Genomic DNA, 27,947 nt, shown 5'->3' with positions numbered 1-27,947 from the left:
GCTCTTTACTTGGCTGGAACTTCTGGTGCTCTGGTCCTAGCTTAGATACCACTTCCTGTGGAATCTTCCTGACCCTCCCCCATCCAGCAGCCATCCCTCCACAAGGGTATGGGTATCTGTATCCCCAGAGGAGCACTGTCCACAAGCTGAGTGGTTTCCCCAGGAGAGGCTCCTGTTGGCCTGGATGCAGTGCTGGCTCAGGCCATGTGGGGGCAGCAGGGGGGACCAAGAACAACTCAGTACTCTGGGCAGACTGGCCTCCTGGCCCAGTGCCACCTCTGGGCTCAGATGTCTCAGGTCCAACTGGAACTTCAAGGGTGAACTGCCCGTCTTGCAGCCTCACATCTCAGGCCCTCCCCAAGCCCATGCACACTGGATGGCTGTGAAAGGGGCAGAGCAGGCATCATGACTCCACAACACCACGACTGGAGAAACAGCACCTCTAGTCCACAGCAAGTCAGGAATGCTGGCCCAAAGGGTCCCTCTGATGGGGAGGTGCTGGCCCTGGATTTGCTTCCCTCACCCAGTGGGAGGAAAGTGTAGTTCCATCTGAAGATAGGACTGGTACCCACACCTCTCCTTTTAAGAGTGGGCAGCCACACAGGTGTGTTAAACAGCTTTAATCTCGGTCATTTCGGCTTCTCAGCACAGTAAGAAATATTGCACATGATCAACATGTTTTGTTCTGGGGATGGGGACAGGGAAGGGGGAAATCACCTTCTTAGAAAGTACAACCCAAGTTGGGAGGGCAGAGGGGGTGGGGAAAGAACCCTCCCCATGCCTGTGGCAACGTGCAGGAGCCCCCACCCCCAAACTAACCTGAGTCCAGCCCCTCTGGGGAAAAAAGGGGTGCATGAACTCCCCTTAACTCCACAGGCATCTTCCTGTGGCCGAAGGCCCACGCCCACACTACCCTCCAGCTTGCAGCCCTCACAGGAGCCATTTTGCATAAAGTCCAAGTGAAAAGGTCCGAAGGTAACACACTCCAGGTTATGTACAGGGGCTTGGTGGAGGGAGACTGTCCCCTGCTTCCCCTTAGCTGTCCCCCATCAAAGGGAGGGAACTGTGGGGGTAGGAGAGGGAGACAAGAGGAGCAGGTCTCATTCCGCCCCAAACTAGAAAGGACGAAATGGCTTTACTGGAGAGGAGGTAACCATCCTGCCCCCAATTCCTGCCACCTGCATACTGTCCATGACCTGAGGAGGGGTACTGTGGGTCCTGGGATTTTCTCACAGGCTCTTCACCTGCCTGTGGCAGCTGTGGAGGGGCCAGTGGGTGGAGGAGAGGGCTGGGGGGGCCCCTCCCAGCCAGGCTGTCCAGGTCCTGGTTCTGGGGGTGGAGGCAGTGGCAGGGCAGCCGGGGCCGTGCCAGAGTCCGAGCCAGGTGAGGTGGGGTCAGGGCCCCCAGCAGGGCTGGGAGTGGGGACAGAGGCAGCAGTGGTGCCAGTGGGGAGCGGTCCAGAGAGGGGGGCCTCAGCTCCCGGGGGCTGCTCTGTGGGAGTGGCTGCCTGCATGATCTTCTGGCGCACCTCACGGATCTTCAACTGCAGACAGACCTTGGAAGGGAAGATGTCTGCGTAGCGGGCCTGGAAAGCTGCTGTGGCCTGGGCTGGGAACAGAAGTGGATGGTGGGGGATGGGGAGGGCAGGGTGAGATAAGCTGGCAGATCTCCTCCAAGTGCCCCCTAATACTCTGAGATGTGCCCACCTGATGGGAAGAAGCCATGGTCCTGGAACAGCTGCATGACCAGGGCCCGGCGCTGGTCCAGGGTGCGCCTCAGTGACGAGTATGGCACCTTCTCATATTCCAGCTCCCCGAGCACATCCTCAGCTTCTGTACCTGGGAGCAGCGTAGGGGGCATAGTCAAGGCTGCTGCATACCCTGCCCCTCTGCCCCAGCTCTCACAGGGTTGAGAGAGGGGACTCATCTAAGGTTACCCAGCAATGTTGGGGCCTGTTGGGACTCTAGAACCTGCCCTTCACCCACTGTCCTTTTCAGCACCACCTACCCCACCTCTCCCATCTCTAACCTGTTCCTGAGACCCCACCCCTCTTACAAGCCCTGGGGCCCCCCAGCTCCGCCCACCACAACAGCACCTGTGCGGTCAAAAGTGAAGATGTCCCCCTCGCACTTGGCACTCTTGGGGGTGTTGGGCTCCGAGCTGCAGCTGGAGCGTCTCCTCATCTTGCGCTTGGGTGAGGTGGGATCCTCGGGGGCAGAGTCCAGGTCTGGCCCAACAGAAGCAGGCTCAGTAGTCAGTCCCAGTCTATCCCCCTCCTGCCTCGGCCCCACGCTTGCCTACCGGTGGAGTTCTTCCTCTTCTTGCGGTAGGAGCCCAGGATGGCCCGGGGCGAAGTGGCCAAAGACTGCAGGGTAGGCGAGGGCAGCACCTCCTCAGGCCGGAACTCAGGCAGCTCTGCAAAGCGCTCTTCAAAGTCCACCTCCGACAGGACCCTGCTGGAGGGCTGGCAGAGTCACTTCCCCTGTCCCAGCCTGCACTGCCCCATCTCCCACCAACCCCACACACTCCGCCACAAATCCCAGCCTGTGCTCACTTGTCCACAGAGTCAAAGGTCTTCTTCAGGGGCGGGGGCCGCACCTTCACCTTCTTTCCGGTACCAACTGCCTCCTTGCGCTCGGGGGTGTCCCCGGCTGCTCTGCTGCTACTGCCCTCACTGCCACCACCACTGCCAGGGGCTGGGGCTGGGGCTGGGCTGGGGGGGGTGGGAGGCTCCCCCCGGCTCTCTAGGCCCAGCCCAGGAACTCGCCAGTCTGAAGATGAGCTGGGGAATTTGCTAGCCTGTGGTGGGGACAGTGAAGAGATGGAGAACACTGGTTCAGACTTACTGGGGCAAAACCCAGAAACACAAAGAGATGGATGCGGGCCACCCAAGCTGCAGAGCCTTGGAAAAGGCCCAGTCATACAAGTGAGCAGGAGGGACAGAAGTGATCCCCCTCCCAACAAGGGCACATCCAGACAGGCATGCAGGGAAGAGGGGCAGGACAGAAAGGCAGACAGTGGACTGAGGGGCAGAACCAAACAGCAGCAGGAGCCCCCAGGCCTGCTGAGCACTCACCATGGTCTCAGGGCCCTTGGTGCTGGTCCGCTCCTCAGCAGGCAGGGGCGGCGGGGGGCTGCTCCGGGCTGTTGGAACCCAGGTGTCTGGGGGCGGTGGGGGGGCTGGTGTCGTAGGCTGCCCCTCAAGCTCAGACTCAGGGGCAGGGGGCTCACGGGCTGCGCCAGGCTCCAAAGGCTGCCGGGGTGCAGGGCCTGGCCGCCCTGGGGCACCTGCCTCAAAGGAACCCACGGGAATGCTGGCGATGGCTGCCTTCACTTTCTGGGGGGCCTTGGGTATGGGCCGCTGGGCCTTGGGGGCCACTAGGCTGTAGGTCATGGAACCTGCTGGTGGGGAAAAGAGCATTGGCTGAGCCAGGCCTGACTGGAGCCCACCTCCTGAGTCACCCAACTCATCCCACCCTGGGTTGGCCCGACACCCACCTGTGGCACTGGGGAAAGGGCTGGTAGGGGCTGGGGTGGCAGTGGCTGGGGCTGATGGGCCCTTGGGTAGGATGGTAGCAGCAGGTGGGGTTGTGCTGGAGGCCACAGTATAGACCAGGCCTGGGGGTGCCTGGGATGGCTGGCCCAGGGGTGCTGAGGAAGTGGGAGCAGGGCTGCCAGGGTAAAATGCTGTGATGACGGGACCTCCAGGGGCTCCGCAGGTGGGAGGCAGCTGGGGGCTCGGCACTGGTGACACGCCCACCTGGCCAGGAGCCAGCAGTGGCGCTTGGCCTGTGAAGAGGGAAAAAGGAGAGGTAGGGGCCAAGTCAGGGTCTCAGCTGCCTTGGCCCAACCCTGGGTCCCCAGCTCAGCCTGCCAGGTCACCCCTCACCTGAAAGCAGGGGCTGCACAAAGGCGGGGCCACTGGGCCCCAGCGAGGTGAAGCCTAGGGCAACTGAGCTTGTGGGCCCGTATGAGGTGACCGTTCCAGCCTGGCTGGATGCAGGGCTGGTGCCCAGGGGCAGCGCGTGCCCACCCGCTGACTGCACATAGGTGATTCTGCGGCAGGGAGAGGAAGGGGAGGAGTGAGGCGAGCCTGCCCCACCCAACTCCTTCCCTGGGCTGGCCTCTGGGTGAGGGCTCACTGGCCATTACCTGGTAGAAGAGGGCAGCAGGACCTTTTGAGGCTGAGAGGTGGGTCCAGGGAGCGTGGCTGGGCTGAGGGGCGGCACCAGGCCGCTGGGTGTGCTCACAGGCACCGGAGTCAGCTGGATGATCTGTGGGCAAGGGCACCCACAGGCTGGATAAGCTGGGAACCCAGAATAGGGCAAGGGAAGACCAAGACCTAGGAAGGTATGTCTTAGCAAAGATAAGGAACATGGAGTTTGGAATCAAAATAGGAAAGAAGAGACGAAGAGAAGAAAGCAAAAGATGGGGGACACAGAGAAGGACCAAGATGCAGACACTACAAGGAGAATCAGGATGTACACAACCATCGAGGAAGGTGGCAAGACAGGGTCCCAGAAATGGTTCCAGAGAGACAGACAAAAAGGAAGAAAAAAGCGGAAAGACTGAAGGAAAGGCAAACACAGAAATCACAGAACATAAAGACCAACACCAAGGAGAGGAACAAAGGACAGGTCAGGCCACAGCCAGGGTGCTCTTACCTTGCTGGGGGGCTGGGCGCCATTCTGCACAGGTACTGAGAAAGGTGGGCTCACTAGGGGCAGTGGCTGGCCAGCCCCTCCACCTCGCACTGACATGCCAGGGGCAGCCAGGGGCACTAATACCTTCCCAGGTAGCAGCTGGGCTGAGCCACCTGGGGGTGGGGCTTGCACAGGAGAAACGGACTGGGCTGCAAGTCAAGGGCCAAGAGAGGTTACAAGGGAGTCCAACAGACATAGGGCCCCTCTCCCTGTACTGCCAGGACAGGCCTCACCTTTGGGGGGTGGGGCGGAGGGTACGGACTGCAGAATAGGGATTCCAGGAGTGGGTGCGGTGGCAGCCAGGACTTTGCCATTGGTGGAGGTGCCCGGTGGGAGGGTGAAACGGATGCTGGTGGTGGGCGCAGGGCCGCCGGGAGCTGCTGCCTTGGTCCCAGGGGCGGGTGCTGGGGCAGGTGTCACTTGAAGCTGCTGCGGCAGCGTGGGCAGGATGTACTGCACCTGGGTGATTCCCCCAGCCTTGCTCAAGGCACCTGGCTGCAGGATGCCCAGGGGCACTGGCCCATTGGGGCCACTCCCAGCACCTGCTCCTGAGCCTGCAGCAGCCCCACTGCCAGGGGTCCCCTGGGCAATGAACTGGACAGCAGGGGGCGCCGGGGCCCCATAGCCAGGGGTGCCCACCAGCAGGTTGGTGACAGTGGCAGGTGCCTTCCCCACAGTGCCCAATAGGGGCCCAGCCACCAGATGTGGGGCTGGCGAGGTGGCTGCTGCAGACTTCTTGTCCGAATACACTAAGCTGACACCCAGTGGGGAGCCCCCAGGAGCCCGGGACCCAGTAACTGTCTCAGTCCTGGAACCTGTTGTGTCATTTGGAGATGCTTCCACCCGGCCAGAGGTGGGGAAGGGCTTAGAGGCAATGGGCACAGGAGTGCTGCTGACAGGCCGCACCACATTGGTAACCATGGTGGCAGCTGGGCGGGACAGGGGGGCTGTTGGGGCCCCATAGGCCAGAGATGGGGCTGGGGCCGAGGACATACGGGCTCCGCTGCTCTCTCGCTCCTCCTTGTTAGGGGGCAGGACCAGCGTCTGTAGGACACTTCCTCCCCCACCAGGAGGTGCAGCAATGACTGTGGGGCCTGGTGGCTCCAGGCCCCCTATGCTTTCAGGTCTCTTACGCCGGAAAGTGGCAGGATCCGTTGGGAGGAACCGGGTGGCCTTGGAAGGAGTTGCTGGGCCCCCAGCCCCACAGGGTGGGGGCCGTAGTAGGCCTGCTGTGCTGCCCTGACCTGACTCCTGGGCCTTGAAGGTCCCTGAACCGAGTGAGAAGGAGGTGGCTGCCAAGGCTGAGGAGGAGGCAGGTGAGGACGAAGAAGATGGGGTGGGTCCGTAGCCTTTGCTGAAGGCTGCAGGTGGATCCGGGGGCCCTGGGGGCTCAGGGTCCAGTGATGGACGACAGTGGGTAAAAGAGGAACGGATCACAGGTGAGAACATCTTACGGCCAAAGCCCTGGGTGGAAGAAGGAAGATACAACCATGTCAGGGTAGCCTGGGTACCCACACCCCACCCATCCCCAAACCACATGACAGCCAGGTCAGTCCAAGGCCGCGACTGATCCAAGGCTTTGACCCAATTCTCCATGGGGCAAATAGTTTCTCCTCTCTGGGCCTTAGTCTCTCCCTTGGTCAACACACACAGGCATAGATATTCCCTCGTCCTAGAAGTGAGTGTAACTAGACAGCACCAAATCCCAAGCCCTCACCTTGCTGCCCTCTGGGTCCTCCCCAGAGCTGTCTCCACTCTCGCTGTCGGTCACCCGCTCCTTGCACTTGAGGTCAATGTCAGTGGTGCTAAAGCCATCATCAGCTGAAAGAGGACAGAGAATATCACTGGCAAAGGGGCTGGATGAGGGGCTGCCCAGGCAGGACAGTATGGAGCCCCGGCTCTGGCCTCAGCTCTGCCGCAAGCCAGCAGCAAGTGTTGCCCAGGAATGCTGTTCCTTAGCCCAGGGTGAGCCTACCTGCCCGACAGGGAAGCCTAGGAACCCTTGGTTAACAGCATCTAATACTGTCCCCGGTGGCCTGGACATGCCTGTGTCCTCCCAGTTTCCTGCCTGGCCAGGGGCTTCCTGAGGGCAGTGCTGAGTTTTCCCAGTAGGGCCTGACCTGAATATGCCCATAATCATAAACAGAGGAGGAAGGAAAGAAAAAGAAAACTGAGAGTCTGGATCAAATCTCTGCCCACCCTCTTAACGTCAGCCTGTTGTTCCCTAGGCAGGATTCTGAGCCCTGCCACTGCTCACCAATGACATCATCATCCCCTTCCTCCTCACAGATGACCATGCGTTCCTCATCACTGGTCATGTCCTCACTGGCTGCACGCTGGGAACGGGAGGCCCGGGTGGGCAGCAGTGGAGTCCGCCCACTGGCCGCCAGGGCACCTCCCTCACCAGGGGTGGCAAAGGGGCCTGGAGCCCCATACTGGGTGGAAGGCTTTGGGCCAGTGTACGATGCAGGGCCAGACACCATCTGCAGAGCAGGTACAGGGAGAGTTCAGCCCAGGCTGTCACCCTGGACAGCCCTCCCTGCCTACCTTTCCTGACCCCGTGGCCTGCACCTCAGACCTGAGTCAGTTCCTGTAATGCCTGGCTGTCGACTTCCCCACCATCCAGGCCGTGGACCCCACTGTGGGAGAAGGCTCGGGGCCTAGCAGAGCCGGGTCCCCCAATGGCATGCAGGCGTTCTGCCCCACAGGAGCTGCTCCCTGGAGCCTTGGTATCCGAGCTCAAAAGTGTCTGGGCTGTGACGGACAGGAGCTCCGAGGACACTGTAGAGCAGGAGAGGCGTGTTACAGTCAGAAAGGCTCTTCCCAACGCCATGAATGGCTCTGGCATCCACAGATATTTCTAGGTACTGGGCAGAAACAGGTTGGAATTCCTGGGCCACATGGCAGAAAAGATACCAGCCACCAGTCCAGCATTTCCTACTGGTTCCTCACCTCTGGGGTTGCAAGGAGCAAGCTCATTGCTCCCCAGAAGGCAGCCCTTCTGAGAGCAAGAAAGCCTGGAAGTATGTGTGGCATCAGTTATCTGCGCCTCCGTTCCTGCATCTCAGGAAGTGATATCCCGTCATAGAGTTGCAGGCCCACACCCACAAGATCACTCCAGAAAAGTGCCTCAGAACGGTGCCAGGCACAGGAGACCACCTTGGTCCATAAAAGCAGCCAATGAGGGGCTTCCAACTGTGGTCTTGGAAGCCAGCCAAAATAGGACTTCAATTCTGGCTCTGCCACTTACTGGTTTTCTGTGATGTCGAGCACGTGATTTTTGCTTCTCTGAGTCTTACTTTCCTCATCTAGAAAATGCAGTATGGTTTTGAGCACTGAAGATCACCCTCCTCTTGGTGCCTAATATGTAATAAATTCGCTCTCTAAATGGCAATTAGTAATGAGGCTGTTGCTGGGAAATTTTGTCTGGACCTCCCTGGCTCCTCCACGAGACAACTGCCAGTTCTTTTGTGGGTGAGGGTCATCAAATAAACATGATAAGGCATCTAGGAGCTTCTGGAGTAGGGGTGAGTGACCAAAGAAATAGTTGGCGGCTCTCAGAGAAGAAGGTGGTGGGCAGGAGAGCCAAGGGGCTGACAAACCTCCCGGGGCAGCTGCAGTGCCCGTCTCCGACATGCTCCGCTCCCGCGTCTCCTTGTGCCCTCCTGCCAGCCCCAGGCCTGTGGGCTTGGCCTCTGAGCTGGACTTCTTCCGGTCCTTGTTACACCACTTCCAGTCTGGATGGGCCTTAAAGTGGGCCTCTTTCACCTGGCAGGAGAGGGCAGGGAGACCCTTTACTCACCAGTCCCCCTCGAGGAAGCTGGGGAGGAGCCAAGGGGAGGAGACATTACCTGGAAGGCCAGGTCGTGGTACTTCTGCTTCTCCTTGGGCCCCAGGGCATACCACCACTCGCCCAGGATTTTGCTGACGGTCCGGTTGTCCTGGTTGGGGTGACGCTGGTGGACCAGGGCCCGGTGCCGCTTGCTGAAGATCATGAAAGCATTCATGGGCCGCCGGATATGGTCCTTTTCCCGCTGCAGTGGACACAGGCCCAAGGGGGATGGTCAGGAAGGAACCAGGAGACAGACATGGGCAGTGCAGGGTGAGCTGGGACAGGTGGGAGTGAGGCACCTTGTTGGGGCTGCGTCCATCCTTCTCTGAAGATGAGTCCCGTTCCTTGGGCAGGGCACTGAGGGACTGGGTCCGGCGTTTCCCAGGAGGCAGAGGCAACTGGATCTCAGGAGACATGATGGAGAGGAAGCTACAGCAGCAGTGGCAGGGACAGTTAGAGCTGTGTCTCTGGCCAACCCCCCCACCCCCTGTCCCAAGCCTCAGGGCACTCACGCATCGTCATGGTCACTCTCTGTCTCACTGTCCAGCCGGGGATCTCCTGGAGGGCCAGGGGCCTCCTCCTCAGTGGTAGGAGGGGGGCCCTTTCCAGGTTCCACCACACCCAAAGTGTGGGGAGGTCCAGGCCCTGGGCTCTCAGGGCAAGTGGCTCCAGGGGGCCGCCCAGGATCAGCATTTCCTATCCCACCTGGTGGCTGCTCATGAGCAACAGCTGCCGACTCAGCAGGTTCTGGGGGTAGAGAGGCGGATCAGAGGGCTCCTGGGCCACCTTGACCCCATCCCATGCCTTCCCACAGCCCCCCAACCCTCACCTTTGCTCTGGTTGGAGGCTACTGGGTGGCTGGCAGGTTGCTGGGCCTCACTTGGCTGCACAGAGGGGTCAGGCTGGCTGGGGGCCAGGAAGGGGACTAAGGAGTGCCAGGGGAACACGGCCACAGAGCGAGGTTCCACGTTTGTCCACACTGTGAGAAGGAGCCAACTGAGCTGTGCAGCAGACCTTGGCCTTGACCCCCAACTCCAGCCCTTTTCTGCCCTGAACAAGGTGGTTCCACCCCTCCTTTACACCCTCTTCCCCTATCCCAGAGCCTCATGCATGCATGGGCTCATGCATGCATCATCACTCAGGAAAAACTCCTCCCTGAAGGGTTTTTAGGTTTGTAAGAAAGAAAACAGAAGCTGGGAAGAGAAATAGTCCTCATGCCCCACTCCCTCCCCCACCTCTACCAGCCGTGCCACCAGGGACCAGGCCAGCAGAACGACTGGTTCCTATCACAAACCAGGCCATGTTCAACTGCCATCTCACACTCCCAAGGCCCTAAAACCTCAGCAGGGCTGGGATCCACCCAAGTTATGCCACATTGCCAGCACCCATGTTGCCACCTGATATAGCTAGCCAGCCGCTCACCCTGGCCTCACACTCTCTTTCTCTTTCCTGAAGCAGGTGGCCTGGTCTCCTCTCCCCTTCCCTCCTCTCTCCACTACACACAGGGCATAGGGTCTCAGGGCCTTCTCCTTGCCTCCCTCCTCCTATCACAGGCCTGAGAGAGCCAAACCTGCCCTTCCCTGGCTGGACACAGGTGGCTGCAGCATCTCTCCCCTTCCTCCCCAAAGAGAAACTACAGTCCATGAAGAGGCCTCCAGCCTCCCTCCCTCTAAACCCCTGAGCTTATCTTTAGTGTAACATCCAGCCTGTTGGCCCAGAAAAAGGGGAGGGTGTGGTAAACTCCTCAGAAGAAAAAGCACAGACAATGGAGCAGACAAGAGAACTGTTACAAGTCTCTGCACAGGAAAGGCAAAAGCGCCAGTTTGTTTTCTTGAGGAGATGCACAGGAATGCACTTCCCTGACCCGGGGACCAGCCCCAGGAGTTGGGCAGTAGGAGAGCAAGCCCAAGGCTGGACGCACCCCTGGCTGGACTCCTATGGCAGGCCTGGGCCTCCCTCTCTGCTGGCTCCCTGGGGGAAGTGGAACCAGCAGAGGAGGCCCCTGCGAGGGGAAGAAGATGAAGAGAGGAGAGGAGGGAAACGCCCTAGCCCTGGTCTCCATCCTTCCAGGTCTGACCCTGATCCTGATCAATTTGACCTCGGGTAACCCCCCGACTTCTTCTGACAAAAGAAAAAGTAGACATCAAGGCAACAGAAAAGAAATAAGGAAGCCAGACTTAAAATGGTATGACGACCCGATTCCCTACCCCTGGAGCACTGGCGATCCAAAAGCCTGCTCAGCCCTCCAACCCCATAACAGCCCCCATGGACCTTGACCTCCCCTTTTCTTCACAAAGATCTTTCCCATCGTGGCTTTCTATCTTCTGCTGGGTGGGGAAGAAGGGGCCCAGCAGACAATGGGGGAACAGCCCTTTGGAACTGCCCCTCCAGGTTCCTGGGTCTTTCTCTCTCCAGAAAGCACATTACAAACACTCCAACCCATCACTCTGTTCTCAGCGAAGAGCACCTCACTTCCGAAATCCTGTCTGTTCTCAGCCCCGCTATTCAATCCCTTCCCCCTCTCTATTCCACACCTAAAGCCAGCAGATCTCACGCTACTGCTAGTCTAATACAAGCTCTGATGCCAGTTCCTTTGCGCCCCTCACCTCCAATGACAACTGACCTGTTCCACCCCATCACCTAAACACCACAGCTGTCCCCAGCTACTCCCTACTCCCATTACTCTGCTACACTCCCACCTGCCGCCACTAACCACTTGGCCCAGCCGAGCTCTGTAACTTTCGTCATCCCTTTACTCTGCCTCTATCATTCCCGTACTCTTTCCCCCTTCACCGTTACTCGCACTCAGCACCCCGACACCTTGACCCCTGCAGTCCCAGGCGCTACTGACCGAACATGCCGAGGCCACGGGAGGCCGCGCCGGACGCGGGCACCAGGGGCCTGTGGGCTGAGTACATGGTCCGGCACGGGGGGGCCCGGCCGGGGCTCGCGCCTCCTCAGCGGCCGCCGCCGCTCCGCCCGCCGCCGGCTCCTCGGCCGTCGCCGCTCGGGCCCGGGGGGAGCTGGAGGCCGTCGCCGCATGCCCCCCCCACGCCGCCCCCCCCTCCGGCCTCCCCACGCGGGGGTCTCCGCCGGGTGCGCCTGCGCACAGCTTCCTACCTCCCACCGCCCAGGGGGCGGGGGAGGTCAGAGCGCGCCGGCCCCGCCCCGCCCCCCGGCGCGCGCGGGGGCCGTCACGGGGCGCGCGGCACTGGGGCCATCGGCGCCGCCCCCTCCCTCTCCCTCCTCCCGCGCGAGCCCGGCGGGCGGGGCTGGTGGGGCGGGGCGCGGCGCGCGTGCGCGGGGGCGGCCCCCCTCCCTTCCCAGCTCTCTGGCTCGCTCCCTCCCTCCCTCCCTCGCAGCTCCGGCGGGTAACGGCTCTGGCCCCGCGCGCCCCGGCAGCCTGCAGCGCCGCCCCGCCTCCCTGGCCCGCGGCTCAGGGCCGGGTCGACCTCCGGCCCCGGGTGGGCAGACGGACCAGCGTGCGTGCGTCCGTCCGCTCCGAGCGAGCCCCGCGCCGAACCACCGCCGCCTCCCCGCCCCGCCACTACTACGCGCTCCCCTCCCCCCGCCGCGCCTCCCCCCGCCCCTTCCCCGCTTCCCCCGCGGCCTTCCGCGCAAGCCCGGCCCCCCGCGCGTGAGCCCATTGGCTGCCATCCCCGCGCGCGGGTCAGGCCCCGCCGCGCCCGCCCTCATTGGCCGCCCCGGGGGAACGTCAGTCATATGCAAATAAGAGCAGGGCGGGGCGGGCTCCGGTTGGCTCCAAGCCGACCCTGGGCGGAACCGCGGGAGGAAGGTGGTAGGGAGGGCGCACTGCAGTAAAGGCATCGAGCCAGGGGGGCGGTTCGGGCCGCCGTGCTGCGGAGGCTCCGTAGTTGTGTGTGGTGGTCTGTGTGTCCAGTCCACGCGATGAACACGCTCACGCGCGGATCGGCCCTCCTCTCACGCCCGCTTGGGCGCGCATGATCCCGCAAGGCAGACGAACTACGCGGTAGGGTTGGGCCAGCCACTCCTCCAACTCACAGCGGACACACACACACACACACACAGCCACTCCTCCAACTCACAGCGGACACACACACACACACACTCTCTCTCCCCCCCCCCCCCCGTCCAGACTTTCCTGTCGCACCTATTATCTTATACACACCCCACAGTCCATTCTATCCTCGGTCTTACACTCACGGTCACACACCTTATACACCTGCTCACATATATGTACTACCTCTCACACTCAGAATCCATCACTCCCCACCCACCGTCACACACACTCGTTCTCACTCATCCCCTTCACATCACCCATCTCACACACCCTGTCACACATGCTTCAGCAACTGTATTCTCAATCACACCCACCAGCCCACATGAATCATGCAAACGCCAACAGAACAATCACACACCTCATCACATCCACTGTGCTGTGTCCATCACATACACCCCACATCCTTCCCTCACAACCACACTCTCTTTTATCTTCACACACTCATACAGCCTTCCTGGCACCCCCATCCCCAACACAGACTAATTCTCACAGATGCCCTAATAACTGACCCCACACACTATATAAACTTATTCTGGTGAGCACTAACTTCTTCAGTACCCAAGCGCATCAAGACTACAGAGTGCCATGGCAATTCACTGTCATTCAGTTACCTCACCTGACATTCAACAACCCCCTAATGCCCTCTACCACAGAGTATAAGACAGGGAGTCACAGAATACCACCATGGGCTGGCCCCACCATTCTAGGCTAGGAGCCACCCCTTCCAGAAAAGGGCCAAGAGGAAGAAAATAAACTAACTCTGGGGCAGCTCTGTGCTGGGAGCTTGTATATATTATCCTGTTCACTGAATTCTCACAACCACTAGGGGAGGTACACTTTATTATACCCATTGTTCAGGTGAGAAAACCAGGCTCAGGGAAATTGAATAAATTGTGCAAGGTCATACAGCCAGAACATAACTGCCCAGTGTTCCAACTCAAGTGCTCTTTTCACTACTGAAAATTTAACCTCAGGGTAGACAGACTTCTCAGAGGTCTGGGAATGCGGTCAGACAGTGATACTGACTGTGAACTACAGAAAGGTCAGAGGGCACATGCAGGCAAGGGTCATGCAGAGGCAGAGATCTTGGATCACCCAAGAGAGGCTCTGGGACCACACCTGGACAAGTAAAGGTGGCCCAGCCTCAGACAGACCAAGACTGGGCTCCTATACAAGAGGGGCTGACAGGCACAGACAAACCTTTTTTTGAGCCTGCCCCATCCACTGACAGAGCCAAAGGCATGGAGAGGGGGTAAAACACTGTAACCTGAGCCTAAAGCAGAAGGGAGGTCCATAGCCTTCTGAACTCCAGAGACAGCAGGGCCAGACACTTGGCTGTGTGCCTGGAGGGGCCACTGGAAGGACTCTTAGGTGACTGCCCCCTCCTCCCTGTGCAGCCGGAGGCTCAGACCCTCCATTACCTCACTGCCCCAGGGACTGCAATGTGAGGCAGAAATCAAGGCTGAAATCAATGTGACCCACTATCTCCACCACCACTGCCCCCTCCTCTCCCTACCAGTGAGTCACCTACTGGCAAATTAACCCTTTCCCCATTGCAATGCAGCCCAGAGACAGAGCTCAGAACTGTGTCCCCCTGCTCACCCACTTCTGTTGGGTGAGAAAAAAGCTAGGCCTGGCACAACAAGGAAAGAAGGCCCCGCACATTTGGGAGGGTTACACATCTGGTAGAAGACACAGTGCCTACATAGGAGGGATGGGAAGAGGCCCCTTACAGGGTAAGGTACAGCCAAGTGGGGGCCCAGCCTGGGAGGGGCCGGAATCCAGGCGGGAAGGCCCCCCCTGCCCTGGGCACTGGGCCAGCCCTATACTTAGCTTCCATTGTTTGGAGTGGAGGAACCCTGGGTGGGGGTGACTAGGAGTGGAGAAAAGGAAGCAGGTCCTATCCCCCCTCAGACAGCTCCATCTCTCCAGCCATCTCCAACTTTCATTGGGGTCTCTCTAGTTGGAAAATGTGGAGAGGGTTCCCCAAACTAGGGCCTCAGCCACATCTGAGAGGGAGTCAACGCTATTCTTTACTCAAGAAAGGTACTAAGCAGAACTACGGTGCAGCCACCCCCTGCACTACCCCATAACTCCACAAGAGATCTGGCCCCCGAACTGCTCAGACAGCACTACCCCACCCTGCCTGGGGACAGGGAGCCCAGACAGCAACTGCCACCCAGGGTGGTACAGGCTGAAGCCTGCCCAGAGGCCTGGGGCGTACAGCCAGGGATGCTGACAGACTGAGGGACAGGCAGACACGCTCTTAACTCACGGCCCATTTATTGAGCCCCGGAGGCACCCCGCCCCTGCCGCCCGCGGCTCCCCACCCTACTCTCCAGGCCCGGTCCGCCTCGGCTCACCACCCGTGTCCCCAGCTCCCCTCACCCGCTCTCCACATACCCACCCACCCACCCACCCCGGGCGGCGTCGGCGACGGCCAGGGTTGCCTGGGGAACGAGCCCAGGATTGGGCTGGTGCGGCTCTGTAGGGATGGGGGCCTAAAAATAGCGCCGGGGTGAGTCAGTGTTGAGTGGGGCTGGGGTAGGCAGGGGGACTAGGAGGGAAAAAGAGGCAGGCAGAGGTGTGGGGGAGGGTCCCCACGGATTGAACACAGGAGGGATAGGACCGAGGGAGGGATATGGGTTTGGGGGTGGGAGGGGCGGCGAGGGAAGGGGGGGTATAGTACAGGCGCCAGGCCTGGGAGGGTTGGTCGGCGCGGGCTGAGGGAGGCGCCACGGTCCGGGCAGAGGAGGGGGCGCCGCCCTACGTTCTCCTCCCCTCCCCGCGCTCACGAGATTTTCCACTCGCCTCCTGGCCCCCCGCCAGCCCCCGGCGGGCCCCACAAAGCCGCTTTGTGCTGGAAGGGCGGGAGGGAGCCCGGCCGGCCTGACACCCACGCGGGCCGCGGCGGGGTGCGGGCCAGCTGGCACCCGAGCTGTCTAGCAGAGGGAGTCAGGGGGGCTCCTGCACCCAGCCCGAGGGCGCGGCCGCGCAGGGGTTAATGGCGCAGGGTGGGGAAATGGCGGCCTCGGCCAATCGGCGTTGGCGAGTGCTACGGCGGCCAATGGAAAGGACGGAAACCCGACGCCCGGTGCCTACCCTTTAGGGCGCGGGAACCACCACCACCCCTCTGCGCCCCTAAGTGCCGGCGGGGCCGGGGCGCTGCCCGCACCAGGTGCCAGTCCAGATCTTCAAAGGCTGTCTTGCACCTCTTCCCTGGCTGCTTCGCAAGAAACACGCTCAGAGGTGGTCAGGACCTTGTAGTCAGAAAGTGGCAGGGTCGGGATTTGAACCCAAGTCTTCCTGCCTTTACAATCGGCTTTTCCACCGAAATAGGGAGATGGGGATCTCTGGCCCAGACCCCGTGTGGAGAGAGAACAGCAAACGGGGTGCGGGCCGAGGCAGCGACGCGACGGGCCAGGGGCCAGCCGCCTGCGGTGCAGCCGCTGCCGCCGGTGGTAATGGGAGCCAGACGCCGTCGCCGCCGCTAATGCGCCTCCCTCCTGGCCACTAATGGAGTCATTAATGCCCGGGCGCCGGGGACTCGGGGATGCACAACCACCACCCACTGCTGCGCATGCGCTTTTCGGCTGTGCTGTCGCCCGCCGCCGCCAGGAGGCAGCCTGATCCCTCGCATGGCCCGGTGCTGGCGGCTGTTCACGAAGTCTCCAAGACTCCTGTTATCTCAAAACCCCCTACTCTCCTCCCCCGCGACTCACCGTCTTCTTCCCAGCCTAGGCCTCTTTCCTCTTCAGGCAGTCTCCAGGGATCTTTGACACCCAGCTCCAACCTTTTCCCTGCCCTGTACTAAACCTTTTCTTAGCTCTTCATTAGCCAGCATTCAAGGCTAGCCAAAGCTAGACCTGCCCTCCGTGGCACGCCTCTGCCCAGCTGAGGCTGTAGTGTCAGCTCTGGCCTCAACTAGCCACTCAAAGGTCATGCACTTTAACCCCTCCTGGCCTTTGCTCCCATGACTGCTTTGACCTGGATCACCCTTCCCTTTCTTCACTACCCTGAAATCCACCCATTCCTTATGCTTCAGCTCAAATGTCACCTCCAATGAGAAGCCTACCTGAACCTCCATCATCACCCAGCACTGAGCCAGAATCATCTCTGACCTCTGGCTCTATCAGACTCTGTATCTCCTCTTCTCTCCTGTGCCATCATCCATGTCTGCCTGCCCTACCCACTTACCCTGGGGCTGCTCAGCCTGGGCCTAGTGGCCGGATAAGGGACTTCTGGTGGGAAAAATGGGGTTCAGTGTTTGAGACAAAATGAAAATTCTGGTAGGCAGAATCTGGATCTGGGTTTGGGGACTCAGGAGACCCTTGTACCCTCTTTGGGCCTCATTTTCCCCACATGACCAAGGATACTGCCTGGTCTCTGAGGTCCTTCCTGTTCGGGTGGACTGTATGTAGGACTCCGTTAGATGGAGCTGGCACCAAACATGTCTCCTGAAAGGTGCAGGAGGATGGAGTGGGGATCTGGAATGCGCTCAAGCAGGTGTGTAGGCACAGGAGCTGCTTTCCTGCTGTTCCCCCACAGCCGGATCTTCTAGCTTGGTCATGCAGCCCCCACTTTCCTGCCTGTCTTGGGAACAGGTGGTTGGATGTAGATGGGTCTGCAGAATGGCTCTCAACCACCTTGCAGCAGGTTTCAGGGACAGTGGTGGACAGTTAATTTGTCAAGGAGCAAGAAGGGGTTCGTAGGCCTAGATGACCTCCCAACACTCCCCAAGAAGGGAGTAGGGGACCTGGTGCTTAGCAGCTATCCACTGACCTACAGGAACAGAGGACCTGAAATGTACGGGGTGGAGGTGGAAAGCTAGGATGGGGGCAGCAAGTCTATCTAAAGATAGGGAGAAGGCTGGCCCAGAGACACAGGGTCCTGAGACAGAGGGCCAAAACAGAAAGGTGGGATGAAAGCTCAGACAAGGACTGATGTCCATGGGGAGAAAAACCAAGGAGGGTTTAAAGAGCTAGACTCAGAGAGTCAGACAGCAAAAATCCAGAGATAAAGACTCAGGCCCAGAAATAGAGACCTAGACAGAGACAGACACACAGGAAGGGAGACAGATAGACAGAGGCTCAAGGAGAGGCAGATGGGCAGATAGAAGTCTAAAAGAAGGAGCATGGCCTATCAATTTGGGGAAGCCAGACAGAAGCCAGGAGCTGGAAGGGAGGCTGTGCCAAGAATGGGCCTGAGACATCTGGCCTCCTGGGCCGGGCCGGCAGGCCCTGGGGCAGCTTCCTCTCTCGGGAGAGGCGGGAAGAGTCAGAAGGAGGTGGCAATGGCAGCTGGCTGGCCTGGCCATGCACAGAATGTGGAGAATGCCGGCCGCCTGCCCCGGCATGTCCCCCAGCGGAAGCAAATGCCTGGCGGGGGGCAGGAGCAGGCAGGCTGCCCTGGGCCGCCCCCTCACACCTGCTGCCCTGAGTGAGGGTCAGGCCCTGGCTTGGGCAGGCAGAAGGGGCCAGGACTAGAGCCTCACTGCGCCACTGGGCACAGCCTGCCCTATCTGGGCCTCGGAGAAAGAAGGTCCTAAGGTGCCTACCTTCCAAGGGTCTAGGGAGGCCTCTGGGGGATGAACAAAAGGGCCTGCAGGCTGGGAACCTGAGGGCAGCCTGGATACCTCAGCATGGGTGTTGTCAGGGAGGTGCTGCTCAGAATCGCCAGGACAGGCACTGGACGAGTTCTGACGACCAAGCAGCCTCCAGCAAGAGGCCTCCCTTCCCTGAACCTCAGTTCCCCCCAACACACCCTGACAACAGGGCAAGGAACCTTTACTTCAGAAAATTGAGTGGATTCCATGAGACGGCGCCATCCATGCCTGCAGCTGGGCACTTGGTCAATTCTTAAAAAAGAGTGATTGTTACCATCACTGCTGTTGAGACTGCTTAAGAGCCTGGGCTCTGGAACCAGACAGCCTGGGTTCAAATCCTAGCTCTCCCTCTTTCTAGCTGAGTGACCTTGCACAAGCCACTTAACCTCCTGGGCTGCAGTTTACTCCTCTCTCCACTGAACTCACAGTTGTGCTGACCCTCTGGAGTACTGTAAGGATGCTGTGAATAAATGCACAGTCAGCACTTACTGAGCAGCGTGCCAGGCACATGTATGGGTGGTACCCAATAAATTATTATTACTGTAACCTCCAGTAGTGAGAGTTCTATCATCTAGAGATCGACATAGTCCACGGCCCAGTCCTGCCCCTCCCTTATTGGGTGACTTCAGTCGGAACTCTTCTTCTGTCACTTTTCCTCATCTGGAAAATGGTGGCAGGAACCCCTATGGGGCCTGCCCTGGCAGGCCTCAAGTCACCTGCATCAGTGCCATCCTTCCCCATGGGGCAGCAGTGAGGGTACATGAGCCCATGCTATGAGGGCAATGTCGGGGGCTGTAGGCATGCAGGGGGTGGGGTGAAGGGGATGGCTAGAGTCCTGCATCAGTTTTGTCATCTGCCTAAGGACAGAAATCCCTGCTGTGCCCACTTCTGTGGAATTTTGCTCTGATCAACTACAATAACAAATGTAAAAAATGTTGGGGGCAGGGCAAAAAACACACTCACAGCCTCAGTATATGAACATGAGGGGCAAGCACAGTCCGTGTCCCTGTGTTCCTGTGCCTGGGGTCTGGGCTGGAGCTCTGTGAGGGCAGAGCCAGGATTCTTTCCTGCATTGGCCCCTGCCCTGGCCCAAGCCACAGCACCTCCTACCCAGATGATACCCTGGCTTCCTTCCTCCCTGGTTTCCCTGCTTCTGGTCTCAGGGACTAGAATTCACCCATCACAGTACATCCTCAAGGTCTCTGCAAACTCTTCCCTCTGCCTGAAGGTATCTCCTACCAGTCTTGCCAGGCTCACTTCTGTACACCCAGCTCTCCTTTCAGAGACCCTAGCCCTTTCTCCAAGAAGCCCTCCTTGACTTCCCACAGCCTCCTGTGTTTCTCCCATCCCTGACACTCTGCACAGTCACTCTCTGGGGACAGCTCTGTCCACTCCAGGGATCATAAGCCCTGTGAAGTTAGGGCTATATCCACAGCACCAACCAGGGCAGGGCCAGGCCAAGAGGAGGGCCAGTCAACAGTGGATTAATAAATAAGCAACAGATGTCAGGGAAGGAGCTGATGATGGGTCTGTCATCCTCCCTGAGAGGTACTCCAACAAGGCGTGGCCTGGCCTGGGACCCTGGCTCTCACGCACCATCTTAAAAATGGCACTCTCCTCACCCCTGGCTTTCCTCACCCTCATCCTCCAGCCACACTGGCTTTCCTCCACTGTGCACCTTCTGGTCTTGGAGCTTTCCCATTGGCCTCTAGGAGGCCCCTCTACCTCATGGGTGCTCATCCTTCAACTCCTGGGTTAAACACCCTGTCCTGAGGGCAGCCAGACTAAATTCATACCTGGAGGCATGTGCCGCACACTCCCAGATCCCTCGTGGCATTGACCACAGCTATGAGATTTACAGGGTGCAGTGGTGAAGGTGAGAGCTGCAGTCTAGGTCCTGCCACCTCCGGGCAGAAGGACCTGTTGGAGCCCTGGTCTTCCCATCCATAACCCAGCACTGTGGCCAAGCAGACACTAGCCAGCCTGCCAGGGTTTGAAGGCTGGCTCCAGATTTATTAGCCATGTGACCCCGGGCAAGTTACTAACCTGGCCTGTTTCCTCTAAATGAGCATAATTGTGAACCCTATCAGGGCTGTTGGGATAACTAAATGAGCTAGTATCTGAAAAGGGCTTAGAACAGGGCCAATATGCTGGGCAGGCTACGTTATGGGGTGGGTATAAGGGTTGGGTGAGATAACCCACACTCAGTGCTTATCATGGTGAAGCCCCTGCCAGTCTGCCACACATGGGAACTGCCATAATGATTACCATCTCTTATTACCCCATGGGCTCTGTGGGGGCCCCTGCACTCAGGTAAGGTTTGCTGACTGATGGACCCCTTGAGAGGGCATTTCCAACAGGAGGCTTCTGAAAACAACGCACTGAACCTCCAAAGTCCAGTCCCTTGCCTGACACATGAATTCCCACTGAAACATCTGTACAGAGAGGAGGCCAGCCTCCCCTTGAACTCCTCCTGAGGTGAGGAGCTCCACTCTCTTGAGAGCCAGTTCATAAGTAGCCTTGTTCAAAATGAGCCCTTACCCAGCCCACCCACCTGAACCCCTTACCTGTCCCAGGCCGGCCCATGATGACTTCCTTTTTGGGGGCAGGGTGGCCGGTGTAGCTGCTGGGCACCAGGACAGGCAACAGGGCAGCAGGTGAGGGGTGGAAAGCCACTGGCTGGAAGGGTGAGGATGCCAGGCCAAAGGTGGGCATCGGCTGGGCCACGGCAGTTGGTGCAGCTGGAGGCACAGTGATGGGCACAGGGGCCGGCAGAGGTGGGGGCAGGCCAGGCTTCCCACTGGCTGCTCCAGGGGGCACTGGGGTCTCTCGGCAGCCCCGTCCAGTTCCTGCAGCCCGTGCCTCACCAGCAGCGCCCACCTCCCCAGGGAATTTGGAGGGCAGTGGCACGTCGGGATTACGGACAATGACAGGTGAGTCCCGCTGCACAGCAGGCACCCTGCGTACAGAGGGCCCAGGATCCGAGGTCAGGCCAGCAGGTGGGGGCAACAGCAGCAATGGTGAGGGCTGGCGGGAGCGGGAGAAGGGCACGGCAGGCGACACAGCCCGAAAGCCGGCTGGTGTGGAGGGTGTAGGTGTGTGAGACACTGAGTCTACAGCAGAGTCTAGGCTGTCACTCTTGGGGAAGTCTGGAGTGGCTCCTCCACCCCCAGCACCAGGGGCCCCCAGTGCCCCTGGATGGGGCAGCAGCTCTGTCTTCCGCCGCCCGGGGCTGATGGGCACGGTGAAGGTCAGGTTGGTCTGGAAAGTGGGTAGGATGCCGGAGGAATGGCGTTCTCGAGGGGCAGGTGGCGGCGGGTGGGGGCCCAGGTCTGGTGGTGTCAGCACGCCTGCCTTCGGGGTGCTGGCGCTCAGGTGGCGGCTGCGAACAGCAGTGCGCTGGATGACTGGCGAGGCGTTGATTGGGCTGAAGTTGGCAGGGCGGAAACCAAAGAGGGGCGACGGGGAAGGTGATGGGGCCGGGGAGAAGGGTGACTGCGTAGAGACTGGGGAGAAGGAGGGTGTGCCCGAGCGTGAGCTGCCCAGGGACACCAGCATCACAGCAGCCTCACACTCATCGAACTCAAAGCGAGACAGGTCAGCAGGGGCCACCAGGCGTGGGCGTGAGTCCCCTCGGGCTGCCACACTGCTGGCCTCACTGTCCCTCGATGTCTCATCACCCCAGTCAAACTCAGTGCTGCCCTCACGGGCTGCCACACCAGCTGGCCGCCCAGCCCCACCTGGGCCACTGTCCGCCAGCCCCTCCATCTCCTTGGTTCGCATGGACAGGTGGCGGGAGCAATAGCCCCGCCGCTGAGACTCCTTCATGCAGCCATCTCGTGAGCACAGCCGACGCCACTGCTTGCCATTGAACTTCTTGCGGATTCCATTGGGTGTGCAGACCACGTCTCCCTTCTTGTACTTCTGCTGGGCAGCCGTCAGTGGTGTGCGGGCCCGGGCGGCTGGTGCAGCCCCCTTCTCCAGAGAGGCCACACTGCTGCTCCGGCTGCCACCCTGGCTCCCCTCCTGGCAGGGGGAAGGCTGCTCACCAGGGCGGCCTGGGCCTGCAAAGGCTGGGGACTTGGGGGGCGGTGACAGGAGCTGGGGCGGGGGCAGAGGGAGCAGAGCTGGGGTGCCCAGGGCTGGTGGATGCTTCTCCTCACCCTCCTCACAAGGCCCCAGGCTGCCACCAAAGCTAATCTTGGAGACCTCAGCATCCTCCGGCTGCTTGGGGTCCAGGGCAGCAGGGCAGGGTTGCAGGGTTGCTCCTGGCTCTACCTCCTCCTCCTCGGAGGCCCCTGGGGGCTTCCGTGGCAGGACCTCAGGTTCCCAGGGGGGCCGCAGCAGGCGCAGGCTGGAGCGGGCCACCCACACGGCCTCCTCAGGCTCCTGGTGTGGTAGCTGTGGGGGCTGTGGTAGGGTGGCTGGTGGGCCTGGCTGGGAGTTGGGGCCAGGGCTGAGGCGCACCTTGTAGGCAGCTGGCTTGGTGGCCACCTCCACCACCACACCCTCACGGTAGGCAGCCAAGCCGGGCTCCACACATGTGCAGACAGCAGTTCCCACTGCCAGTGCACCTGGTGGCGGTGTGGCATCCAAAACCACATCCACACCACTGCTGGGTGCCCCCTCGTAGAATGTCAGGGCACGGTCCCCGGGGAACTGCACACCCAGGTCCTGGCTTCGGCGTACCTGACGCACCACAGCTGGCAGGAAGAGGCCATCCCCACGCCGGGCCAGCACCCGCTGAGACCGCAGCTGCCGCAGATCATAGCCACCACTGGTGCTACCAGAGGGCCAGGGGCCTGGCCCACAGGATTCAGCAGGCTCATCCTCCAGGTCTGCCGAGTGCTCACTGGCTGTGTCAGTGGAGGAGGAACGGGTGGAAGTGGGTGGCCGGGGAGGCACACCCAAGGCGCCGCCCTCCTCGGGGGTCCGTGCCCGCTCTTCAGGGGCCCCGGATGCCCCGCCGCTGCCACTGCCAGACCCATGCTCCTCCACATACTTCTTCTTGGGTGCTCGCGATTTGAATGTGGCTGTCTTTCGGCTGAGTGAGGGCTCCCAGCGGCTTGCCTCCCCCTCTATTTTGGGGTCCTCGGCTGGGCCTGGGGCTGGGTCATCAGCATGCAGCTCCAGGGGCAGCCCCTCAGGCCCAGGGCCCCGCTCAGCCTCCTCCTCCTCCCCTTCCTCAGCCTCTTCTGGCCCTGCCTGATGCTGCTGTGCTTCCTCGTCTTCCTCTTCTAGCTTGTCACCCTCCCCAGCCCCTCGCCGCCTCAGGGCCTTGGCCCTGGTGGGCGGTGGGGACTTGCCGCCACTGCCAACACCTGGGAGGCCAGTGCAAGTCTTCTTCATTGGCTTCATCATTTGTCCACCTGCAGGGTGGGAAGGCAGCCAGGGATCATTGGAAGCAACTCAGGAACCCCCCAAGACCCAGCCTTTTCCAAGCCTTCCCACTTGCTAGGACCACCACCTTAATCCATGACCTCCCTCCTGGCTGTCTTCAACTCAGGTGGGCCCCTGATCCACACCCAGACACAGACTAGCAGCCATGTCCCCTGAATGATACACTCTGGCTCCCTGGGAACCTTCTGCAGAGGACACGACAGCATGCACACACCCCTAGGGTATGTGAGAAGCTAACAGTTCATGCCTATGAACACTCACTTTGTGCCAAACCCTGGATTAAACTTGCCTTTTATACCCCATTTCATCCTCACAGCAGCCCTCGGACACAGGTGCTACTATCAGCCCCACTGTATACTTGAAGAAACTGAGGTACAGAGACAAGCAATTTGTCCACATTCATCTAGCTAGAAGTGGCAGAATCAGAGTCTGAACCCAGGCAATCTGGCTTCAGAGTCTGTGCTCCTAACCATTTCAGTGGGCCACCTGTCACGTGATCCAGAGGGCATTCTTCCTTGCACTGCACTGTCACTGTCCAGAGAGCACACACAGTCGCACACACATGCACTGGCACATGGTCACAGAAAGAGAGGTGACTGGGCTGTGGTGAGCCTCTCTCCATCCCCTCCCCAACCGCTCCGGGCAGCTGGACTTGGCCAGGCATTGTGGGAAGGAGTGGGCAGCTCAGAGTCTGAGGGACAGCTGCCCACTCTGCTCTGCACCCTAGGCCTGCCGGGTATAGCCATCTCCACAGATCCTGGCAGGGAGCAGGCAGGGGCACGTCTGGGACAAGAGCTCATACCCAGCACTGCCATAGGGCCGTGCATGAGCACACACACATGAACACACACACACACACACAGGCACACACACATCATCACACAGTGGGACACAGAGCTATACCCCAGGGTTTCGCTGTCCCACTGGATGGGTGCCTGCCCCTCCCCCCCTCGGCACTCAGTGTGATTCCAACAAGCCCAGTGCCCCCTTTGGCCTGCATGCATCCCCGCCCTGACTGGGCTGCATCTGGCAGCGTGGCTGAGGTGGCTGGGTCCCGACCCCCAAATATGCCCTCGGACTCCAGGTGGGGTAAGTGGGAGAAGGTCAAAGAAAGCAGGACAAGCCCAGCAGGCCAACCTCACCCACTTCCTGAACAGTCATTACTGCCCGCCCCCTTTCAAGCTGCCCTGAGAAAAGAAAAGGGAAAAAACTTTACTCTGAAGTGACTAAGAGAACCAAAAGGGGAGCTCTGGGAGGGTTGGGAGGCCTAGATCCATAAACCAAACATAATCAGAGGCACCCCTGACTCAATCTTCAGGTTCCCACAGGATCCCTGACCTCATGCTCTTATACTTGGGCCTGCTGCTCCTCCTGTGAACCCTGCACTACCAGGCTGCCTGTTTTTGGGGCCAATCCTGGGGTTCTCATAGGCAGAGCCTGGAGAGCCTGAGGCTTCTCACACCTGGGCAGGCACCCAAGTACCCAGGAGTTGGGCAGCAACCACCACCTTCTTCCCACTGTCCCGCTGGGCCACTGTCCTGGGGACCGAGATCAGGCCCCAGTCCTGCCCACACACAACCCTTTGTATACCCCACCCAGGGCCTACCACCACACTACCTGGTACCCCTGAACCCTGCTGCCTGGTCCAGCCTTCTCACCCCCTGGGGCCTACACTCTTCCTGTCCACCCCACTCTGGATAACTCCTACCAAGGCCCTGTGGGCCTTCACCTCACCTCCCTCAGAGTCTAAGCAGTAACCCCTGAAGCCCAGGCCTGCCCAGGCCTTGGCTCTTAAGGGCCTCAAGCCCTCTGCTCCCACCAGCCCTCCTGGCACCAGCTTCTCTGCCGTTCTCCCTCCCATCCTCTATCTCTGCCTCCCTCCTCACAGGCCCTAGGCTAGGCCCCCTCCTCAGTAACCCCCTCCTTGTCACCCTCATCTAACTCTGTCACCCCTTCCTCCCAGTCACTCTCCTGTCACCCGCCTCCAGACCTGTCACCTTCTCTCTCCATCACCTCTCCTTGTCACCCCCTCTAACTCTGTCCCCTCCCTCTCCCTGTCACCCTGATCTAGTCCTGTCACCCCGTTCTAGTCCTGTCACCCCTCCATTCCTGTTACCCATTCTCTGTCCACCACTGCCTCCCCGTCACCTCTTTTCTGCCACTCCTTCTCCTCAGCACTTCCTCCACTCTGTTCCCCCTTCTCACCATCCCATCAACCCCTTTTCCCCCATACCCCCTCCCCGTCCCTGCCACCTGTCCCCTATCGGCCCCCAGCACCCCAAATCCCCCTGCCCATGTCAGCCCTGGCCCCGCCCCTCACCTCGGGCTTGGCAGGGTTTCGGGGCGGGGGGCCGTGGCCCCGGCTTGGTCCGGTCCGGTCCCTCCCCGCCCCCCCTCCGGCTCTCCCTCTCGATTCTCCCTTTTTTTTTTTACTCCAACACACAAAATGGTGAATGGACCTGCAACAGCTGGAGCAGCCAGCCAATCGCTGGCCACAACCCCGCTGACCGGCGCCGTCCTAGGCCAATAGATAGTTGCAGCCTGGTCGGCTCCGCCTCTCGACGACGAGCGACGCCCGCTACAACCAATCGCGCCCACCCAGCCGCGCTAGGGGGAGGGGCCAGAGTCCAAGGCCGGCCTCCCTCTGGGACCGACACCAACCTGAGCCTACGACCGCCTGATCTGCCTAGGGCCTGCCCCACAACAAGTGATGGACACTAGCATTAACCAATTGCAGGTCTCCTTAGTGCTGAATGACGAATACAGTACCCAGTCGCCTCGCACTCTAAGCCGGAACCCAGCCTGTGTGAGGGACAGTAGCCAATGAGATGCAAGAAGGAGGGGTTAAGTGATGAGTTGTCCAATGAGCAGGCCTAGAGGGCGTGGCCTGAGCGTTTGTTGACCGGCTGGTCGCAATTCCTGCTGGGAAAGGTAGTCTTCTTACGCCTCGGTACCCATAGTCGACAATAGAATGCAGACTACAACTCCCATGTGACAGAGTATCTGGAGCACCGAAGAACCCGGGCAAGGAGAAAAAGTAGCAAAGGGCAGTTCCTCTTGAGTCTCACTGGGCAACAAGATATCTTAGACCCAGGGCCCCAACTCACCCAGATTCCCAGCTCTGGCGTAGCGGGTAGCTCCTCTCAGTGGCGGCGGTAGCGGCACGAGGGGGAGGTGCGAGGAGCAACCAACCGCCACCCGCAAGCACTGCAGCCAATCAGCGGCAGCCGGGGCGGTGCAATGACCTCACCGGGTTCTACTCTGTTACCCCTCCCCCACGTGGTTGTTGCTGTCGGTAGCCAAGCGTAGGGAAGTTTGGGGTGGGGGAGAGGGGAGGAGAGCAAGTGATGTCACCTTTCCCCCGCTTGATTGGCTGTCGGGTGGCCAGGACTGTGACCAATCAGCAACCTCGGAATGTCTGGCGCGGCCCCGCGGAAAGCCCTGTTGCCACCGGCAGAGAAAGAACGTTCGCGTGTAGAACGATGCGTGCTTCAGCGTAGTCAGTGCGCGCGGCCTAGGTTTGGGGACCCTGGGGACGAGTCTTCTTCTCCAAGATTTTGGTATTTAGGAAGGTGCAGTTTTCTGGTAGCTTCTCTAGGTAGGGGGGAAGAAGCACGAGATGGGGAAATGCAACGCTTCCTTGGGGCTTCACATTGCATTCCATGGAGGGTACACTTTGTGGTTGTTTACATCTGGCGGAAGCGAGATTTTTTTAAGCAGAGGAGACATTTTCACACTGGAGGTAGGGAGGGATATGCTGTCAGTAATAGATTCCTGCTGTCAGATAGGGGCTTGACAGCAGGTGTGAACCTGTTCACAGTACATCCATACTGTCCACACTGGATTTGCCCTGAATAGAGAGTAATGGGGAGCTACAAACACAGGCTGTAAGGGAGGCGTCTGCTTTTTATGCTGCTTTTTATTCCCAATATCCATACAGGATTCACAGCAGTTGTGTAGAAAATACACCCAGTCTATTGCAGCTCCATACTGTCTGTAACATTTCCGCTACCAGTGAGAGAGTGCTCTCTGACATATGGCTAGTTCTCGAAGGGCTAGGAAGAAGTATCGGTTGTCCTATGGGGTTCACTGAGTATGAAAGAGATTCACATTATCCATGAGATTCACATCATCTAATACCCACATATTTGCCTTGGGGAGGGGGATTTCACTGCCTACAAATTCACACTGGGAAAGAATCTTAAGCTGTAACTTAATGCTATTACATTACGATGTGTACTATCTCATGCTGTTATGCTATTGTTACTATTTTAATATCCCCCTAAAAGAGTTTGCACTTCCACATTGAGTGGGTCCTGAATTGAGGGAGATTTTACAGGGCAGTTTATATTGTGCACATTGGGT

General features: G+C 59.7%; 1 protein-coding gene across 7 annotated transcripts; it reads right to left on the bottom strand.

Annotated features, from left to right (window-relative positions):
* Positions 1–605: 605 nt before the first annotated feature.
* CIC (capicua transcriptional repressor) lies at positions 606–26,816 on the bottom strand. 7 transcript variants are annotated; one of them, XM_037013885.2, is made up of 21 exons: positions 26,690–26,816; positions 20,750–23,551; positions 9,365–9,514; positions 9,048–9,282; positions 8,835–8,964; positions 8,555–8,737; positions 8,306–8,471; positions 7,282–7,484; positions 6,961–7,186; positions 6,421–6,524; positions 4,937–6,167; positions 4,665–4,852; positions 4,153–4,274; positions 3,890–4,056; positions 3,499–3,789; positions 3,077–3,402; positions 2,555–2,799; positions 2,302–2,456; positions 2,096–2,227; positions 1,707–1,838; positions 606–1,608 (listed from the first exon to the last, which is right to left on the bottom strand). In XM_037013885.2, exons 2-21 carry the CDS (start codon positions 23,541–23,543, stop codon positions 1,241–1,243), a joined length of 7,548 nt encoding a protein of 2,515 aa, XP_036869780.2. In that variant the 5' UTR covers positions 23,544–23,551; positions 26,690–26,816; the 3' UTR covers positions 606–1,240. The 7 variants fall into 7 exon arrangements, with proteins under 7 accessions (XP_036869780.2, XP_036869779.2, XP_036869782.2 ...); XM_037013884.2 differs by lacking the exon at positions 26,690–26,816 and adding an exon at positions 25,903–26,054; XM_037013887.2 differs by lacking the exon at positions 26,690–26,816 and adding an exon at positions 25,903–26,054 and having other exon boundaries at positions 2,302–2,453.
* Positions 26,817–27,947: the final 1,131 nt, after the last annotated feature.

The sequence above is a fragment of the Manis javanica genome, chromosome 17, assembly GCF_040802235.1.
Source record: "Manis javanica isolate MJ-LG chromosome 17, MJ_LKY, whole genome shotgun sequence".
Lineage (NCBI taxonomy): Eukaryota > Metazoa > Chordata > Mammalia > Pholidota > Manidae > Manis > Manis javanica.
This window is presented reverse-complemented; position numbering and strand designations above follow the sequence as displayed.